Below are 22,338 nucleotides of genomic sequence, written 5' to 3'. Positions count from 1 at the left end.
AGCTGTTGTAGGAGAGAGGACTAATTAGCATAGTACATTACTTGAGTTCATATAAAATGTTTACTTCTCAGATATCTTCGACAGTCACCGCGAGACAAACCGACAGAGAGACAGAGAGAATGCGGCCCTGACTACTTTGTGTGCATGTGCATGCATGCGGAAGGGACATACACACCTTCAATTAAAGCCCACGTGACAACATGCCAATGTGACGACATACCCCACGTAGCTGTTCTTTTTTTTTCTACATTTTTATCCCACAATTTTGTAACCCTTTTTTCACCCCAGTGCCAATTACCTGTTATTCTGGGCGCTACTCTCCCTCTGCAAGCCTGGGGAGAGCCCAGAACTGAGCTCATGCCTCCTTCAGTGCATGAGGAGCTAGCAAGCCGCTTCTTATCACCTGGAGGAGTTTCCCCGGTAGGACGTAGCGCGTGGAAGGAACACGTTATTCTAACCAGTTCCTTTCCCCTCCATCAGGCGCCCCGGCTGACCAGGGGGAGGCAGTTTGAAGTTCCTTCACCTTACGGGTCTGTACAAATGGAACCAAATCAACCCTTACGGATGGTTCTTCAACTCAGAGAGTGTACAAATGGAACAAAATTTACGGTTGTGAAACTTGGACAACCTACCGTCGTCACATCCAGCAACTGGAACGGTTTCACCAGAGGTGCCTGCGCTCAATATGCAACATCAAGTGGCAGGACAAGGTGTCAAATCTCAAGGTACTGCAGAAGTGTGGTCTACCCAGCGTTGAAAGCCTGATCATCAAGGCCCAGCTCCGGTGGGCAGGTCATGTTGTCCGAATGCCTGACAGCCGCATACCAAAGATGCTGCTCTACGGGCAGCTGAAGGAGGGGCAGCGTGGCCTGGGAAGACCCCTTCTCCGCTTCAGAGACACACTGAAGGCCAACCTCAGGAGCTGCAAAATTGATGCAGCAAACTGGGAGGATAAAGCTACCGACAGGGAAGGGTGGAGGCATCAAGTTACCCAAGGCATTGAGACTTTCGAACAGGCAAGAGCGGCATCAATCCAAGACAAGAGAGACCGCAGGACACGTGGACCTCTCACCTCAACACAGGACAAAACTCCCTGCAGTATCTGTGGAAGACTGTGTGTCCCAGGGATAGGTCTACGCTCCCACATGAGGAGCCACGCTAAAAGGAAATAACTGCATGTCTACTCATCCGTCGGATCGACGGGAGACTCCACCATGTAACTCAGAGGGTGCACAAATGGAACCGAATGTACCCGTATACGGTCCATTCGGTTCCATGTGTGCACTCTCACCGAGTTATTTATATATGTTTTAAAGATGTATTTTTGGGCTTTTTATGCCGTTATTCAGGCTGTTAGGCTGACAGGAAATGGGGAGAGAAAGATGGGGAATGACATGCAACAAAGGCCGTCGGGATCGGGACTCGAACCCGCGACACACCGCCAGGCTACACTGAGCCAAGGTGCCTGGACCGCTATGCCAGTGGTCCAGGCCTCTCTCAGAGTTAAATTATCACTCAGGATTCCACAGTGGGGTGTGGGGTTGGTTAATACTAGACCTCTCAGACAGAGTGAAAAGCCTGGAGAGAGGCCCGGCCCTTGACCAAACACAATAACCAACACCACCAAAAAGAACATCAGAAAATACAACTGTACTTCAGCAAGCAATCTGGAGGAGAGAGAGAGAGAGAGAGCGAGAGAAGGAGGGAATACTAGAAAACAAGTGTAAATAAAATCAGAGGATAGAGAAACCAATAATGGTTCAATACATCATAAAAAGTGTGTGTGTGTGTGTGTGTGTGTGTGTGTGTGTGTGTGTGTGTGTGTGTGTGTGTGTGTGTGTGTGTGTGTGTGTGTGTGTGTGTGTGTGTGTGTGTGTGTCTGTGTGTGTGTGTGTGTGTGTGTGTGTGTGTGTGTGTGTGCGCTTATTCATGTATTTATGTGAGAGAGACAGACTTTGTGTCTTTCATGTGTACAGTATGTCTCAGTATGTATTATATCTCACAATTCTGAGGTTTTCTTCTCACACAATTGTTACTTGAATAATGAGATTCTTTGTCGACATTGCGTATATCTCACATTAAGGAGAAAGAAACTCTAAATAAAGTCACAATTACTAAAGTAATAAAACGAACGCATCGTGCTATACGACACAATGTGAGCTTGTAGATCCGCTATGTATTTTCGGTGCGTGCAACTACGTACGCCCATACGTGGGCATGCCCATATACGGGCATGTCGGTCGAATCGGCGGTTCTGGACAGTGTTGCCAGATTCTGTGAGAGAAACAAGCAACCAGGTCTAGGAAAACCAGCCCAAAAGAAGCGACTATGGGCCACATGAGCACTTTAACATATACATCAGCTATTTGAAAATAGCCGATCTACAAGCTCACAACGCGTCGCGATGCGACGCGTTGTGAGCTTGTAGAGGGCTACCACACTCCCTCGAATCCTGCATGGGCGATATGCGCGCGCCGAGTTTGAGGTCGATCGGTTCTGGAGATATGCAAAAGGACAGGTACGCACACTGACACTCACGCAGATATTTTGAGCATTCATAGGATCTCTGCAGGGAATTCGTTGCTCTTTTGCCCCATAAGTATATTCTCATGGGACACAGTGGCAGTAAACAGTGGTCACCCTGTGGCCTCTCTGTGTGTCTGCGTGTGTGCGTGTGCGTGTGCGTGTGTGTGTGTGTGTGTGTGTGTGTGTGTGTGTGTGTGTGTGTGTGTGTGTGTGTGTGTGCGCGTGCGCGTGCGTGTGCGTGTGTGTGTCTCTGTGTGTGTGTGTGTGTGTGTGTGTGTGTGTGTGTGTGTGTGTGTGTGTGTGTGTGTGTGTGCATCTGTGTCTCTCTGTCTGTCTGTCTGTCTGTCTGTCTGTCTGTTGGACCTACATTGCTGCTACAAGCTGCGGTGTGTGCGTGTGTGCGTGTGTGCGTGTGTGCGTGTGTGTGTGTGTGTGTGTGTGTGTGTGTGTGTGTGTGTGCGTGTGTGCGTGTGTGGCCCCAAGGGGAGAGCCAAGGCTGAGACAAAAGCCCTCTGTTAAGTGAGTTTGTGTTTAACCACTACGACCACACAACACTTAACCCTCTCTCTGTGTGTGTGCATGCGTGTCCTAGGGGACAGCCAATACAAACAAAGCTGACAGCGGAATGGCCTTTCTTAGTATTCCTGTCAGTATTCTTTTTTTTTTTCAAACCACTATGCCTTGTAGTGTCACAATATCTCTCTCTCTCTCTCTCTCTCTCTCTCTCTCTCTCTCTGTGTATGTAAAAGGTCTGCACTCCCATAGCGGCCCTAAACAAAGTGCTTTACAATGTGCCTCACATTCACCCATTCACACGCACATTCACATACCAACGGTGAAGACAACCATTCAAGGCACAGACCTGCTCGTTGGGAGCAGTTAGGGAGGGTCAGTGTGTCTTGCTCAAGGACACGTCGACACTTCGGCAGCCAGGGGGAGCCGGGGATCAAACCGGGCGGGTACCTTCCGGCTCCCAAACGGCCTCAATGCCCTATGTTAATGAACTTGAGTCCTGCGTCTTTGAACTTAAGTATGTAGGTGTTTGGGTCACTGATCTGCGTGACAGAATGACACGCATGTGCACACGCACGCGCACCACGCACACACACAACCTGGGTTTGATAAAAATAATTAAAAAAAACTATAGAGGGAGAGACATTTTGCTTAAACCCTATTATACTACATTACAGGGCTTAAGCATTGGAGATCTGCAATTTTTGCTGTTTCTTAAATAAAAAAAAGAAAGAAAAAAATAATTGAAAAGTTGGCCAAAATAGCTATGCCATGGTTGACGTGGTTAACATACATTTTAATAAAATTGTTTAATTATTGTTTTCAAACAATATCAGATGTTAATTCAGTCTGACCAGAGGCAGGGATCAAACACATCCCCAAAGACACGTGCACGCACGCACACACACACACACACACACACACACACACACACACACACACACACACACACACACACACACACACACACACACACACACACACACACACAGAGTAATATATACTGTATGACTACGGTTTCAGCATTTACATTTTAGGTGTCTGACCGTTATGCTCTCATATCCACAGCGACTGACAGTAAACGTTTCTCATCCAAGGACACTCGTGCCGTTGACAGATGTGTTGGCTGCTGGAAGGAGCACACTCTGAGGAGAGTTACATTAATGTGCTGCGAATATATCGCGTTTTCCCATGGCGAGGCAATTTCTCGAGCCACAAGGACGGCCCGACTGCCTTAATTTTACCTGTAATTGACAGATGGTGTGGCGCCCTCCGCACGCCTCATATGACATCCACAGAGGCAGTGGTGGAAAGTAACTGTAGTACATGTAGGCCTACTCAGGTACTGCACTTCTACTTGCATTTGTACTTTACTTGAGTATTTACAATTTTCATTACTTTTACTTCGACTGATTACATCTCAGGGGCAAATATATGTATTTTTTTTACTGCGACAATTATTTGACAGCTTTAGTTACAAGTTACTTTACATACTTTGATTATGAATACAAAACATACATTAACCACTTCAGACCTCTATACACTTCAGCTATTTGAAAATAGCCGATCGTCGCATCGCTATATTCAAACGTTTTTTTATAAAAAAAAATAAACTTCTGAAATGGGACATTCTGCATAATGAGTACTTTTACTTTCGTACTTAACGTATATTTTGATGCCAATACTCAAGTACTTTTTGAATACAGGACTTTCACTTGTAACAGAGTATTTATATGCTGTAGTATTGATACCTTTACTAAAGTAAAAACATATAAGTACTTCTTCCACCTTTGATATCCACAGACGATCCTGGGTTAGTGTCGAAGTGTCCTTGAGCCCCTACCTGCTCCCGATGAGCAGGTTGGTGCCTTAGAGAACAACTCAGGGCTCATAACTCACTTGTTGAATGCTCCAAAGGTTTTTTATTTGTGGCAAACAGCAGATACGACGTTTCCACCCTTTCGGTCTTTTTCAATTATAAACAAGAAGCAGGAAATGACATATCTTTATACAAAAAATATATAAATTGGCTCAGCCCCACCTGGTGATCAGGGGCGGTACCAAGATTTACAAGAATTCTTTACAAACATGTTATACATGATTTCATAACAACAATTAATATTTTACTTTTTTTTATTTTATTTAGAAAATATTTTTTGTAGAAACAATTTTTTAGTTTAGAAAAGCATTATTAATGAATTAAAAACAGTAGTAGACAGAACGCATTAGACCTACAAACAGGCTACAGTGTATAAAGCCCATAAGCCCTGGAAGCAACTAGCTGTTCCCTCCAGGTTGGTGCCTTAAAATGGTTTCCTCCGCCGTCAGTGGGTGAATGTAATGCATAATTGTAATGCACTTTAGATAAAGACGCTGTGTAAGTGCACTGTTAACCATTTAACTATGCATTTTAAAATGTCATCCATGTCATCCAGACAGATCCCATAGATTAAAGCTATGTTGTCGGGCCAAGTTGTAATCTGTGATTTCTTTCTCCAAAATCAGCATCGGACCCAAATATCTGTCGGTCGGGCTCTAGCGTGCTGGAGTGTGAGCACAAGTATATAAATTCCAGTCAGTGTGGATACAGCTCTACTATAGGTTGTATTTGCATATCTATGATCACAAACTCACAGATACATTCCTGCTTTAGTTTGTCTGCATAAGTTACATTATTCAGCAGCTTTATGTGGCATTTTATGCAGTGTATGACTTGGCTCAATGCATTAAACATGTCATACGCTAGCATAGATGCATGTTTATAGACAGCCAGCCATGCATACACTATTGTATGTACCCTACTGTAGGTGTGGCATTGTGTGTGTGTGTGTGTGTGTGTGTGTGTGTGTGTGTGTGTGTGTGTGTGTGTGTGTGTGTGTGTGTGTGTGTGTGTGTGTGTGTGTGTGTGTGTGTGTGTGTGTGTCCATTTCTTGCACCTGAGCACAAACGTGTGTTGCATACAGTAGGCCTATCTACCTATTTATATAAACATAGGCAGAACACAGGTGCACACACGTACACGCAGTGTAATGGTATTGGGCCCGATTCACTAAGCTGTTTACACCCATTTTCTGAGTGTAAACAGCTTTATGGTCTTAAATGGGGGCGTGGAGCAATGCAAAGGATCTTCCATATGAACGAGCCATCTGATCTTCAGGCAAAAAAAAAACTGTGATCTGCACAAATCAGGGATTTACACACCCCTTTGTGAATTGCACGTCGGTTTTTGCTTAGATAAAATACACCCTCCTTCAGTCACTTTATTTACACGTTATTTACACTGATATTGTCCGACCAGCTTAGTGAATCGGGCCCATTGTTATTAGTGAAAACAAAGGAGCGCCACCAGAAGAGGAGGGCTGAAGGAGAGTGAACGGGCCAACATCCAGTCTCTACACGGCGGAGCCCCCAGAGGCAAATTCAAAGGGGAAAAAAATATATATTTTTTGTTTCGTTTTTGCTGATGGGTTCCCAGATTGGCCTCGCCCAAACTGTCTCCATCTCAGCTCTCCTACGGTTTGTCACCTCTACACTATCTCATTGTTCCTACTGTCTCTCCTACACTGTCTCCCTCTCAGCTTCCCTACTCTCTCCTACACTGTCTCCCTCTCAGCTCTCCTACTCTCTCCTGCCTCCTGTCTACCCCTCTGAGAAAGTAACAGAAGAATAGTTAGACAATTTTGACTACTGGCTCATACATAGTATAATACACAGTTCACATCACAGGCTTAGGCAAAAACAAACCGTCAGCTTTCCATTCTGGGTGTTTATATCATAATAACTAAGAAGATGAGATACAATAAAGGTTTATTTATCCCTGAGGGGGAATTGTATGAATAAAAGTCAATGAACCAGCAGAAAAGACCAATTCTAGCCAACGTGTCCCTTCTTTGTGTGAGAAAAGTATAAATTTGATTAAACCAAGCTCAAACCAAGGTGAGCGTTACTGCACATTAAAAGTTTTGAGGACCCCGTAAAAAGACTGGTGTGAAACCGCCAGGGAATCGATATAGCAGCTGAGACATAGACCAGGGGTTCCCAAACTTTTCCATACCAAGGACCCTGATATAGCCATAGCCTCCAGCTGTGGCCCACCATTGTGACAAAAACAACCAAACAATCACAAAATCTATGGATCTATTCTGAGCATTGCTTTACCTCGCTCTGTTGACTGTAAGAAAATGTCCCCACTTTGTTTCTTTCAGCACCTTCAAGTCCGCGTTGCGGTTCGCTTAGACTTTGGCCCTTAGTATATTAGCCTGCTAGGCTTGCTGTAGACAGAGTGCATGCTATTGCACTGGGACACTATGAAAACGACAACAAATAGACCGCTGCAGGTAATGCTAGCAATGGTGGACAAGGTCAGAGGTTAGACCAGAAGTTTGGTCAGAGCTAGAAGCAGCAGCACATCTCCAGATATCCACTTGAACCCCAGCATCCCTATCATTGTTGCCAAGTCCGCTTATTATAAGCGACTTTGGGCTTGTTTTTCTGTAAAGTTGCGGGTTACGTTTTTTTTTTGGCTGGTTTCCACAGTGTAGTTTTGGGATGGCTTCCTGAAGATGTTTAAAACTCCTCTAGACAATAAAGTTTTACTGAGCTCCATAGTCCGTCATGCAAGATCCATTCACTATACCTAACCTCACGTCAGTAGGCTTTCCACAGTAGCAGTCCACATCAGCGTTCCCTCTGCCCCTCCCCCATGCACACGCACAAATATGCATGCACATACGTGTGCACGAGCACACACACACCTGTGCCAGAGGTTTATTGGAGATGTCCAATATTTTTTGGGCTAGTATTCATAGACCTAGTTGCTTGTTTCGCTTGTGAAATCTGTCAACACTGATTGATGAATCCGTATTCTGGGGCTAGCATTTGGCAAACAACAAGCTCAAGCTACAAGCTCACAACACGTTGCATTGTGTTGTGTTGCGACATATTGCAAGCTTGTAGGTTGTCTATTTTCTGCGAATATATTTAGTGTAGAGTAAAAACAGGAGGGGGACAGAGCTTTTAGGACTTTGGTCAACTAAGGATCAGGTTTTAAGTGGTTAAGGAACAAAGAACACATCAAAACGGTAACGGTCTACAAAATACAGAAACACAGAGGTCTGACTCCAATTTGCAGTTCGTATAAAAGCAAAGGGCCTTCATTAGGAAATTAATTAGCTTCCCACCTGTGAGTTAAAATGCCAAAAAAATACCAAAGGAAGTGGTGTGCCTGCTTTCTTTTAAAGTAGACCTGTTATCCTGCAGGTCTCCACAGACCGTCTGACACCCTGACTGTTCCTCATCATGTCCTCACAGAGCAGGTCACTGACGCACATCATGTATGTCCACCTGTTCACATCTTGTCTACTTGAGTGGTTCTCATACTTTTCTTACTTGTCAGGGACCCCCCAAATTATGTTTTTGGGCCGCGGACCACCATCTGAAAATATGTTGTGCCAGGAACCCCCATACGACTTGTGTGTTGTTAAGATGTTTCAAACATATTCCAATTAGTTTTTCACTAAATAAATACGTAATAAGTTGATCTACAAGCTCACAACATGGTGCATCGCGACGCAGTGTGAGCTTATAGATCGCTATTTTCAAATAGCTGATGTACAGCATATGTGGCGTTCAAATGGTTAAACTAAACACTTCAAAAATAGCTTGTAGATCGGCTACTTTTGTGAGTCACTGGCGAAGTAGGGCTTTAATAATTGACCAAAAAACACAAAAAGTAAAAGATATTGAGATGGAAAGTTTCTGCCCAACAGCATCATATCATATAGATTATATAGGTTATTACATTCTTCACCTGAACATCTATCAGTTCTCTACCAACTGATCATTTGTCACTTTATGTATGACTGCATTGGATGCTCTGGTATGCTGTCACTGTGTACTGTGGAGTTTGATTAGGCATTTGTCTCATTTTGTTGTTTTTTTCCCATTCTGCCACAAACCGGCTCTGACCACTGAAACTTGGCTGGAGGGCATGTATGCAGAAATTGATCAGGGATGGGAAGAGCGTTTCAGAATTTAAAGTGATCTTTCTGGTCTCCAGTTTATCTCGCCTCCAGGCTGCATAACCGTCAGTTTGTCTGGAGATATAATACCGTTTGGTGGAACAGTAACAAAACAAAGCAAGTCATTTTTGGAGAAGTGCAACGATAGGTCTTGTACCTTGTACAAGGAGGGATGTCTTAACCACTTAAGCCCTAAATCGTCGCTGTCAGGCAGAAACCTTGTACAGTATATCCTTATTTCAATGTATTTTTACGGTTTTTGTTCTGTTTTTTTTTCATTAATTAATGCTTAATGTTACTTTGTCATACTACAGTGTCACACAAAAGTAGCAAAAATAGCCGATCTATCTATATATATATTTAAAAAAATGTTGTATGTGTGGCTCTGCAGGAGTCTGTCTGTCTGTCTGTCTGTCTGTCTGTCAATAGTGTATTTATATAGCGCTTTTATCCAAAGCGCTTTACATAGATTGTGCATTACATTCACCCATTCACACACATATTCATACACCAACTTGCTCATCGGGAGCAATTAGGGACACTTGAGCAGTGTCCTGCTCAAGGACACTTGGACAGTAACTCTTCTGGGGGAGCCCGGGATCGAACTGGAAACCTCATGGCTTCCATCTGGCCGCTCTGCCGGCCACTCTACCCCTGAGCCACTGCCGTCTATCTGGCCATCTGTCTGTCTGTCTTTCTGTCTGTGTGTCTGCTTATCAGTCTGTGTGTACCGGAGCTAATCTGACAAACCACTGGACACAATCAGCGCTACATTTCTTGTGAAATATCTAACTTTAAAGATGGAGTGCCATGATATTTTTCAACCCTAAAATCTGATCATAAGGTATTATTATTATGTAAGGATTTTTAAAAAAAGTGTACAGACATTGTTAAAAAAAATGTTTTTATGTGGACACGCCTCCAGTTCATTAAGTATGCCTGGTTCTCACCTTAGCACCTCCTCCACCACCTTAGCACCACCCACCTGTCCTAGTCCCTCCTCCTCCTCATGCCCACACATGTTGTGTTATGATAATATGGGGGAGGGTATGTTTTTGGGGGCTCTGTGATGTCACTATGCCCCTGTTTTTGGATTGGCACGTTTGACTCTCAAGGTTTCAGCCTCCAGGAAAAAACTCCAAATAGTCAGAGAAGACATGAAACACCATAAAACCACCAGCGGGGGCCTTAATGAAGTTCTATCAACCTCATAGACACATGAAAAACAGAAAAAGTGCAAAACCATGGCACCACCTCTTTAAATGAAGTCAATGGAGCTCTGATCAGGCTGAAACCTGCCCCAAATGTGGAGTCATACGTGATAGATATGTCACAGATGACTGTCGTCACAGGCGACTCATGTCACAGGCTGGTGAAGTCCTGTGGATCCAATCCACATTGGATCCACATGATTATTTATTTTTAAAATATTTTCATGTTCAGATTGTTTTGAAAATAGCCAATCTACAAGCTCAACACACCGTGAGCTTGTAGATTTGCTATTTCTGTGGGGGGGGTTTTGTGTTTTCTTTTTTTCACAGACACACAAACACAGGGACATCCCCAGATGTTCTAATACAATAGGGTGCCTACGCACTTAGTGCTCGGCCCCCTAAAGAGCAAAACTAAAAAGACACATACACTCTTGCCGCCCCCGCTGCTGCGAGACCTCGCCTGTTAACAGAGCTCAGCCTGTCTGGGTTAGCGTAGCAGAGCAGAGCAGAGCGCTGCCGGAGTAATGGATCTGATGAATGAGTAAAACGGCACTCCCACGGGAGTGCATGATAAAAGAGCATTTATAGTCGCTATTAGCAATTCATAAGACAATAGCCTCCTCTGGTTGTCTGGAATTACTGCGCCCGCCCACCCACCCAGCACCACCCACGCACACACACACACACACACACACACACACACACACACACACACACACACACACACACACACACACACACACACACACACACACACACACACACACACACACACACACACACACACACACACACGTGCACACACTGATATACGCTATCTTTAATGCCATTACCAGTTCCATGTGGTTCCTACAGTAGACGCTGCATCTTCCTATCGTCGCTGTCGGCCATGAATTAGTGCCCTATATTATACTTTGTCGTATGACAGTGCAGTTATACAAGCTGCCCCAAGTATCATGGGATTAGCTGTTCACAGACGAATGGATGGAGGGATGGACGCACAGAAGCGAAAACGTAATCACTCGCCTTCAGCCGTTCCTGCCTGGCGGGGATAAAAAGTGTTGTAAAAGTGTTGTATTTTCCTAGTTTTTATCACTTTTATACTTTAAAAAATTGTCAAAATATTTTAAAGAATAGAAGCTCTATTGAAAAAAAAAAAATAATGTATATAATCGTCACAATAACATATTATCATCACATTATCGACATATTAGGTCAAAGATATCTTGATATTTGATTTTGTCCATATCGCCTTAGGTAGGTCCTACCACCATGACATGACGCCCCATGGTTTCTCTAGACCAGATCAGAACAATGCATAACGAGCTGATGCCAGTCTACTCATTCTTCACAGACAGCATGGTCCCTGTGGCACGTGTTGCAGCATCACAACAGCCCTAATTAGACATTTATTGAAATCAGCTTTTCAAGTAATTACCCCACCCACACAATGGCTAACGCAAACCCACCCGCAACGTCTCTGTCGGGTCTTGATTTGTGTGTGCGTGTGCGTGTGTGTGTGTGTGTGTGTGTGTGTGTGTGTGTGTGTGTGTGTGTGTGTGTGTGTGTGTGTGTGCGCGCGCGTGTGTGCGTGTGTGTTCCCCATCGTGGAGAAATGTCACACCCACATACTGTACAGTGTCTGAGTTCTAAGACATTGGCTAAATGAGTAACACAGTTACACGTACATAACAAGCACACACGCACACACGTACACATGTACACACACACACAGAGGGAGGTATGGCAGCTTCCTTTGTGTGCTTGAGAATATTGAGTCCTATATCGGGGAAACAGGTGAACAGGTGTGAAGCGTGGTCAGCGGCCGTGGCAGGTAGGGGCGTGGTGGTATTTTATGGACTTGGAGAAGGGCGTAGTACCAGCAACGTACTCACCAGATGGTTAGGTTGTATAGAAATCGGAATCGCACATATGAGGTGGTGAATAAATGTCCAAAAGTCTGATATCTCTGCATGTGGGAGCATTAGGACTTTTTAGGCAAATTAGAGGAATTGATTATTTAGGGGGGACATTCTTTTTTCAACAGCGTGATAAACAGTTGTTGTTTGTGGCGGTGTTGTCTGTCTGTCTGTCTGTCTGTCTGTCTGTGAGATAGAGAGAGAGAGAGAGAGAGAGAGAGAGAGAGAGAGAGAGAGCAGGGTCATTTGTCAACTCGCTCAGTGCAAGAGAGTTGACAGCTATGCACTAGAAACATTAGATATTGCCTTGTGTGCCAAGGACACTGGCACAGATAGATGGCTAGAACTTATAGGAGTAAGAACCTTACACACAGCACCTTCACGCACCGTAAAAAAGCTAGAACCAACGGTGAAAACTGTTTTGACGGTCGCTCGGGTGCTGCAATGGCATAGCGCATGCCCAACGCATTCTCACTCCCAAGACGGCAAATGGGTGACGGCTTGGTTCAACATGTCACCTTTTTTACGTCTTGGGTTTGAGAACGTCACTTCTGCATTCCTGGAGTGCAGGTAGTGACTGGGTTGTTGTCAGATGACCCCCAGGGGACCCATTGTCACGTCAAACGTTTGGTCACATTTGTCCCCCAGTGTTGGGGCGGGAGGTGAGGGACGGAGTCTCTATGTGAGTGAAGGTGGCAGCCAGGTGAGTCAGTAGGATAACAGCAGTGACAACACAGAAGATGTGTGTGGGGAGGAATTAACCACTTAAAACCCATATGGTTGAGCGGTGCAGGGCTCTAAGCTAGTGTCTTTTCTGTTTTCTGTTATTGTGGGGAAAGCTTTCGCTGAAAATGGCCGATCTATAAGCTCCCAACGCGTCGCGCTACGGATGCTGGGGTTTAAGTGGTTAATTGGCATAACAACATAAAATAAATGGGAAAAAAGTAGGATTAAAATGCAAAAAAAGGATAAAGCTGATGCTTGATACCGCCTGGGCTGCATAAGTAGCAAAAATACCCAATCTACAGGCTCACAATGCATCATGATGCCACGTGTTGTAAGCTTCTAGATCTGCTGTTTTTGTCTAGAATTTTAACCAAAGAAAATGATTAACAAGAGATTAAATAATAACTATATTGGATGCATTGGAACACAGGTTATTTTTTTCATTCAGCAAACCTTGTATGTTTTGGACATACAAGGTTTCCATCCGACAGCAACGATATGTCGATATGTAACTTTTGATCAAAGCAAAACATGAGTATGTACTGTAAGCAGCGACTAACAAAGGCCAGGCAAAATGGCAATAATTTTTCATATTGAGAGGGAGAGCGAGATGGCCGCTGTTTGCAGAACAAGAATGAAAGCACACAAAGGCTTTGAACGATATTACATCAAAGATAAGAGGAGTCTGATAAAAGCACTGGATGTTCGGGTACATTTTGGCAATGTTATTTTCATGCTTTATAAGTGCCTTTCTCTGTCTTTTGGGAACGGTCGCCTCCTCCTCCATCATCTCTCACATCACCTGCGCTCACCTCCTTCTCGACTGACTGACTCCTGTCAGCAGAGAGTTGACGCCGGTTGGCAGTCCGTGGTTCAGGCAGGGACAGCCAGAGTGTCCCTGAGGTCTCCATCCACACACACAGATGGGGAACGGAGTAATGTGTCATTTATACTTCCTTGTATGACGGCGTCGTGCACTGAAAATAGCCAATACAAGTGACGCAGTGTGAATCAGACAAAGTAACCTTAACACCAGTACTTAGTTGAGTCAAAGGAGATACCCCTAGTCATTACACCACCACAAGTGAAAGTTGCTCAGTTTACTTCAGTTAAAGCACGTGTGCACTTGCTATCATTGCTGTAATAAGATTTTAACGCCAACTCCACCTTAAACTTCAAGGTCATCGTCACATCACAAGTTTACTGGGGTAAATTCGGGTGAAATTATTTTCCATACGGCACAAGCTCCAACAAACTGTAGTTACACAAGGGGCTACAACTGGCTGGGAAAACTATTTGGAGATTTAAAAATAAACTACATTGCAGAACCATGCAACAAAAATGTTTTTATAATAAAACAATCCTTCATATTGGGACGGTATCAGGATTGGTTTTCAAAGCAATAGGCCTGGGTTTACCTCAGCCCTGTTCCCTCAACCTAAACATAGTCTTGTGAGACTAGGCTGTTGCCTCCCACAATTTTCAATTGCTTCGGTCACACGGTCTGGAGCACGGAAGCTCTGAAAATGATCAGAGGATAAAGAGGATGTGACGCCTCTTCCTCGCTTCCGTTTCGTCTTTACAGTCGCACAAATTTGTCCTAATGCTTTTGCCAGGCCGCAGTTGTAAATAAGAACGAGTTCTTAATCTTGCCTGTCTGGTTGAATACAAGTTACATTAAAATACATAAAGAAATAAAAAGAGGGGGCACAAATCATGGTCCAACTTCCCACGTCGATGTGCGGCCAATTTCCAGGACGCCGAATTGGGTCTGACTCACAGCACACAGATACATAACTAATGACCCCGACTCACTTTAATGCACGGTAAGATCTGCAGTGTCGATTTATCCGTTTGCTAAGTGTGCAAATGCAACCAAATGGACCCTTATGGGTCCATTTGGTTCCATTTGTACAGTTAAATGAACAGTTAGATGAAACACTCGAGATTTCACAGTGTAGTAGCAGCAGCCCAATGGGCCGTTTCTAATGGCTTGCATTTACTTTGCTAAAGTGCTGAAGTCTGTTAAAACACTGTGATATATTGCGAGCCGTGCCGTGTAATAAATGTGTGTGTGTGTGTGTGTGTGTGTGTGTGTGTGTGTGTGTGTGTGTGTGTGTGTGTGTGTGTGTGTGTGTGTGTGTGTGTGTGTGTGCATGTGTCCTCTGAAGTCTCACCTCAGCTCCACTTTAAGTCTTAATCTTAACTCGTCCGGCGCGTTTAAAAACATGGCTGTCACACTGCCGCTGATTAATATAACGTCTACCTCGCACAAAGTCTCAAATGCTCGCCCCAAGCCGCCTGTCCATGACGCGTGCGGGTAGGTAGGCATCCCCCCCCCTCTTCTATCTGTCAAGGTTGGACGTGGCTAACGGCTAGCTAAGTGGCGTTAATTGAAACAACGTCCCGTAATAACCGTTCCGCTTAATGGAAGCCATTTATCAACACGGTGGCTATCAACTAACAGTCACACAGAGGGAAACAGAAGGAGATGGGGGGGGGGGGGAGCTTTTGAAGCCTGATATATACTTTGTGGTTCGACGGCGTCATTCGCCGAAGCTTAACTCAAATCTTGGCTTCTGGGGGTCCCTGGAACAAAACATCACCTTGTGAGCTTGCAGGTCGGCCATTTTCGTGGCACGAAACCGTCGTACGATGGGACATGAATGAGACTTGAGGCGGCGTGTACCATGCCATAGAGCAGGGGTCTTCAACATTTTCAGGCCAAGGACCCCCTAGCTGAGAGAGAGATGAAGCAGGGACCCCCTCTATACAATTGTGTTTCAGAATTAAACAAAAAAGTTCACTTGGTTTGCTCTTTTTTCCCCTCTACACCTTATACCTCTTTGCCAAAAATAGCCGATCTACAAGCTCACAACGCCTCGCAGCGCGAGGCGTTGTGAGCTTGTAGATCTGCTATTTTCGGCTAATGTTCCCCTCAGAATAGGAATGCGAGGATTCAAGTGGTTAATGTAAAGCAAAAAAACATATCACACAAAGATTTGGCGGACCCCCTGTAGTAACTCTGAGGACCCCCTAGGGGTCCCGGACCCCCTGTTGAAGACCCCTGCCATAGAGCAGTGGTCCGGACCCCCAGGGGTGTCCCCCAAATGATTGAGGACCACCCCAGGTGTAAGCAACCTGGGAGGGTCCTCAGGTGACCTTGAGATTAATCTAACATTCACACATGCACATATAAGTCCACTGCAATTGATACGGTGCCATTCCCAGGCCCTTTGCCTTGTGCCTCAAATTCAGGAATTCCCTCGCCAAGCATTGTGTGCATGTGTGGTATCCGTTTGCCTGTGTGTGTGTGTGCATGTGTGTGCGTGCGTGCGTGCGTGCATGTGTGTGTGCGTGTGTGTGTCTCACACACATATAATTACCCAAGGACGTAGACAAGACAACACAAAGTAATTGTTTTTGGAGCCAATAATTACAAGTCATCTCTCAGCTTCAGTTGGTAATGTTAAAATACAACAACCCAAGCCAGAAATCTTGCTGCAGTCATGGACTCAGACATGAATTTCAACAGCCACATTAAGACAATTACAAAGTCAGCCAACTATCACTTTTAAGAATATATCAAAGGATTAAAGACTTATGCATCAGCAGGATTTGTAAAAACTTGTCCATGCATTCATCTTCAGGAGACTCGACTACTGTATACTGTAACAGTGTCTTAGGTCTCTATAGGAACAGAAACAACTGGAACAATGCAGCAAATGGCAATAATTATGTTTAATGTTTGACATGGTCTCTTACAAAGAAAGAAAGAGTAAATACTGAGAAAGAAAGAGAGAGAGAGAGAGAGAGAGAGAGAGAGAGAGAGAGAGAGAGAGAGAGAGAGAGAGAGAGAGAGAGAGGGGGGGAGAAGAAGAGATAGAAAGAGAACCTGCTTAATAACTAATTTCCTTTTACTTATGAGGATTTGCAGAATTCAAATTCATGTCAAAACTATATTGCATAAAAACACACACACACACACACACACACACACACACACACACACACGCACACGCACACGCACACACACACACACACACACACACACACACACACACACACACACACACACACGTGTGCGCGCGCCACACACACACACACACACACACACACACGCAAATGCACACGCGCACTACATTCTGCCTCTGACAGATAAGCCATCCTAATACTCAATGACAGTGCTGACTTTAATAAGATAGCTTTTGTACAATAATTAATAACTTTGCATTGTTTTATTTGCATGTGGGTGAGCTCTATCAGTGGTTGGTTTAATTGCCCACAGTCTGAGAGGAATGGGTGACAAAGAAGACCCTTATCTACCAACTTAACAATACACTACCTTCATTCACTTAATAGCTTGTACCCAGTAAAATACTGAGTGTTCATGTATCCATTTGTAACTCAGAGAGTGTACAAATGGTTTTTTTTTTAATACATTTTTTGTAACCCATTTTTTCACCCAGTGCCAATTGCCCAAGCTTGTAATCCTGGGCGCTACTCTCCCTCTGCCAGCCTGGGGAGAGCCCCAAACTGAGCTTATGCTTCCTTCAATGCATGAGGAGTGAGCAGGCCGCGTCTTATCATCTGGCAGCGGGGTGTTTTCCCGGTAGGAACGAACACGTTATTCCAACCAGTCCTTTTTGAGAGTGTACAAATGTAACCAAATGGACCCTACGAGCGTACGAGCTAGTTCAGGCAGATACAGAGAGGTTTATAGTATACGCATGTGCAGCTGATCAAATTGGCGGTCTATTTAAGCTCACCTGATTCATTGCACTTCCTATTGCTGTCAGCGCTGCCACTGAATGTTGTATGTGCTTTGTTTGCTCTCACCACCACCCCAGCACCACCAGTAGGCTCTGCTTTCCGTAACGGTTCTGTTTTTACCCTGGGGGGTTTGTTATAGATGTTTATCTCCCTGCTCTTAAATGGCTGTCTTCTAATGTGCTGAGCAGGAAGTAAAAAGTACAGTATAGCAGAGCCTAAACGCCCAGATCAAATATAACATACACCCTTGTATTTACATTTTATAAACAAAATGTTCTCAAGCTATTATTGGTCTCAACCTATGTGTGAGCTATTCTGCATAATGAGTACTTGTGGTACTTAAGAATATGTTGATGCCAATAATGTTTTACTTTTACTCAAGTACATTGAGTGTGAGTAGTTTTTCTACCACTGAGTAAAACAAGAGTCACGACTCAGTCTAATAACAGTGTGGCTTCCCTGTGAAATCAAAAAGGCTTTCAGAAAGGTAGCTAAATGAATTAAGTAACTGATAGCTAATAGCTATGTCAATTGAAAAATTGACAGCATTTCTTCAGTCTTACTGTAGTGGCATAATTACTTCCCTTCATCATTTTAAATTGGGCTACATACAACGCCGGTTCCATTCGTGCACTCTCAAGAGTTACAGACCCATAAGGGGTTCCATTTGGACCCCCTGGTGGTCCCCAGACACGACGTTGAGAAACAGTGTTCTTTTTGACGGGTGGTCTCTTCGGCGCCACGCCAAAAAAAATCTAATAATTGCACCAATCGGCAGCAGTTTTGAAAAGTCACCAGTGGTGGAAAGTAACTAAGTACATTTACTTAAGTACAATTTTGAGGTGTTTTTTAGTATTTCAAATTTTCAGTACTTTTACCTCTAGCCTACTCCACTACAGAGGCAAATATTACTAGTTACTTTGTAGATTTAGATTATTATTACAAAACCTACATTAACCACTTCAGCCCTATACATTTCGGCCATTTGAAAATAGACGATCTACAAGCTCACAATGCGTCGCGGTGCGACGCATTGTGAGCTTGTAGATCTTCTATTTTCAAAGATTTTTATACATTTGAAAACTTGTGAAATGGGATATTCTGCATAATGGGTACTTTTACTTTACTTTACTTTAAGTACATTTATATACCAATACTTTTGCACTTTTACTCAAGTACATTTTGAATTCCGGACTTTTACTTGTAACAGGCAACAGCGCATTTCTATATTGCTATTGTATTGCTAATTTTACTTGAATAAAAAACATTGAGTACTTCTTCCACCACTGAAAGTCACCACTTGTAGAGTCGCGCCCTCGCATTGTCCCACACGCCCTCCATTGAAATGAATGACTTGCGCTGGCAGTGTGACCGCTTGGGGCCGGGCTTTGCTGAAAACTTTGCCTTCCTTCCCTTGTCGGGGGGGTTAACAGCACAGAGGGCCGGGCAGCTTTAGTGGGATTACTTTGGCACAACAAGACGGCACGAAAAGGGCAGTTTGGGTCAGGACTGAAATGATTTTCATAATATCCTTGACATGGCTTTCTCCTTGTTATTAGACTATGGAGCTTGTCAGTGGAATTGCGTTGCTAGGGGTCCGATGTTTATTTCCTGTCAGCTACTGATATTCACAAAGGGTGGTCCATATTCTGAATCCTCCGCCCCCCCCCTCAAAAAAAAACTAAAAGAGTACACTTGGCCCGGCCTCTTGGAGATACTCAAAAGACACTTACTTTTACTCAAAGTTGTTTTATGCATATTATGTCTTAAGTTAAAGTTTGCATCTGTTGTGAATATAAATTCAGCTTTGAAAATGTACTTCATAATTTGTACCTTTGAATACTTGAGTATTTTTTGAGTATAACTTTGTCCACCACTGCAAATTGGTATTTGGGTGTGTTCGCTGATATACTCTGGGAATCAGCCATGCTCCAACCAGTCTGACTTTCTGAATGACCAGGGAGGCCCTAAATACCTAAGCACCTGAATAGAGTTTGCTTAATGGTCTGCGCTACACGCTAAGCAAGCTTGGACATTTTAAGGACTTTATAAAAACCCTTCGGACAGATTTTTCACCCAAGCGGAGAGAACATGTCCGGCGGACAAAAGAGGACGTTTGCAAATGAAATAAATGCCATTACAGTGCTGTGTCACTTCAACATGTTCACACATGCTGGACGTGACGTTCCGAAGAGCCTTCACGAGGAGTGTGTGTGTGTGTGTGTGTGTGTGTGTGTGTGTGTGTGTGCGGGTGTAGCATGTCTACTAGGAGTGTATGTGTGTGACAGCATGTGTGACTATGTACGTGTGCACTTATGCTAGTGCATGTGTAGTACTGTGTGTGTGTGCGTGTGCGTGTGCGTGCGTGCGTGTGTGTATGTGTCATACCTCTCTCCCGTGGACGTGGTTTTCCTCTGACACAGCACCGCCAGAGTGCTGCTCCCGGGTTGCATTTCCTGTTTGATCTCCCAGGCAACCAGGTTGCTAGGTTTCACTGACAAGAAGTTGAGGCCTGCCTGAAACCACGCCCTGGAGAGAGAGAGAGAGAGAGAGAGAGAGAGAGAGAGAGAGAGAGAGAGAGAGATTTAAATGCAATTCAATCTAATTCAAATTGTGCTGTCAGTTTACCAGGGTTATGGGATAACTGCACCAACAGAACAAACAATTAAATGAGACAGTATAGTTTGCAGTAGAAACAGAGAGTTAAGTACAGTCGAGCATAGCGGAGTCATTATGAAGTGGAATTATTCAATATTGCAGCAATAGAGAGAGAGAAAAAAAACAGAGAGAGAGTTATGAAGATAAACAGAGATGGCGGCTGACAACAAGTGACAAAGAAAATATTTAGGTTAAGACGGCTGAGCGATATGGAGTAAATAGAATATCTTTGACCTCGATGTTATGCGGTTTCCAATCTCTTTGAAAGCTTTTGAAAATATTAAATTAAAACCAAGAAAATACAACACATTAGGGATGGGCTGTATCTCATTCTGTACAGCTGTTTTCTTCTCTTCAAATATGTTAATATTTTATTTAATTATATGTCTTAATTTGGGTTCATTTTGGTTATTTGGTCCTAAACGGTTAGTGACACACATTTCCGTTTGACCGTCCCTTCCCTACAACACATAATGCCATACGATATCCAAAACCCCAAGCAATATCTAGTTTCATATCACAATATGGATTTAATATCAATGTTATGGCCCAGCCCAAGTTAAAACAAGAAAAGTGAGCACCTGGAATGGGATCATTTTTTTCGTTTTCACCTAAGCAAAGTTCATCACAAAATGTTATTAAATTATTCTCTCTCCCTCTCTCTCCCCACTACTTTTCTTCTTCACTTCCTCCTCCCGCCCCATCCCTCCTCCTCCTTCAGTTTGTCTCTTGGTATATGAGTGTATTTTTCCCCATATATTTTCCTCTCCTCTCTCCGGTTGTCTAATCCGTCCCAGAGTGCTTTGCGCTATTTATCACCTTGACAAGACACCCCCACACTTTATCAACACACACACACACACGCGCAAATGCACGCCCATACACGTGCACGCAAATGTGTGAACTTACTCTTGCACGCAGCTATGCAAGCATGTAGCAGAAATACCACACGCGCGCGCGCCCATGGACTACATACACATGTGGAGTATACACAAAAACACGCCTATGCAGAATACACGTACACACACACACACACACACACACACACACACACACACACACACCGTCACTGTTTACTGCATCACTTATTAACAGTGTCGACCTTGCCAAACAAAACATACACAAACAAACATATATACTATAGGTAAACCTCCTTTAAGAGGCAGAAATGCATCTTCTCTCTCTCTCTCTCTCTCTCTCTCTCTCTCTCTCTCTCTCTCTCTCTCTCTCTCTCTCTCTCTCTCTCTCTCTCTCTCTCTCTCTCTCTCTCTCTCTCTCTCTCTCTCTCTCTCTCTCTCTCTCTCTCTCTCTCTCTCTCTCTCTCTCTCTCTCTCTCTCTCTCTCTCTCTCTCTCTCTCTCCACCCCCCCCCCTCTTCCTTAATGTCTTGCCAGAGAATGTTAGCAAAATGTGTCATGCTGGTCCCCTGCCATCTGGTCCCCTGCCATGTTCTCTCAGCAGCCTATATAGTGTGTGTGTGTGTGTGTGTGTGTGTGTGTGTGTGTGTGTGTGTGTGTGTGTGTGTGTGTGTGTGTGTGTGTGTGTGTGTGTGTTACACTGTGAACTAATGGCGTTGTGCGTGGAACAGAGGACCCCCCTGTGAGGACTTGAAAACCCACTCTTCCCTCTCCTCTCTGAACTCCACACTATACAGGTTTTGGCAAACACTTGATTTCACCGACGAGAGGAAAGAACAGGAGAACAAAAAAGAAACACATACTCCCCTATCGCCCCACCCACCACTGATAGAGAGGGAGGGGAGGAGGATGAAAGTAGAGAGAGAGAGAGAGAGAGAGAGAGAGAGAGAGAGAGAGAGAGAGAGAGAGAGAGAGAGAGAGAGAGAGAGAGAGAGAGAGAGAGAGAGAACAGGGGTTTTGGGGACAACTATGTGTGTGTGTGTGTGTGTGTGTGTGTGTGTGTGTGTGTGTGTGTGTGTGTGTGTGTGTGTGTGTGTGTGTGTGTGTGTGTGTGTGTGTGTGTGTGTGTGTGT

At 44.1% G+C, this 22,338-nt stretch overlaps 1 protein-coding gene across 1 annotated transcript in view; it reads right to left on the bottom strand.

The window, feature by feature from the left end:
- Positions 1 to 22,338, bottom strand: part of LOC311044407 (transmembrane protein 132D) — a gene marked incomplete at both ends in the record, with an annotated part of 261,852 nt that overhangs the window by 176,882 nt on the left and 62,632 nt on the right. The window contains one exon of the mRNA XM_084055959.1: positions 20,080 to 20,220. Within this exon, the coding sequence (XP_083912085.1) occupies positions 20,080 to 20,220 (141 nt within the window). The remainder of the gene's footprint in view (positions 1 to 20,079; positions 20,221 to 22,338) is intronic.

Source organism: Gymnoscopelus microlampas (assembly GCF_963454915.1).
Source record: "Gymnoscopelus microlampas genome assembly, chromosome: 4".
In the NCBI taxonomy this organism is placed as follows: Eukaryota; Metazoa; Chordata; class Actinopteri; order Myctophiformes; family Myctophidae; genus Gymnoscopelus; species Gymnoscopelus microlampas.
This window is presented reverse-complemented; position numbering and strand designations above follow the sequence as displayed.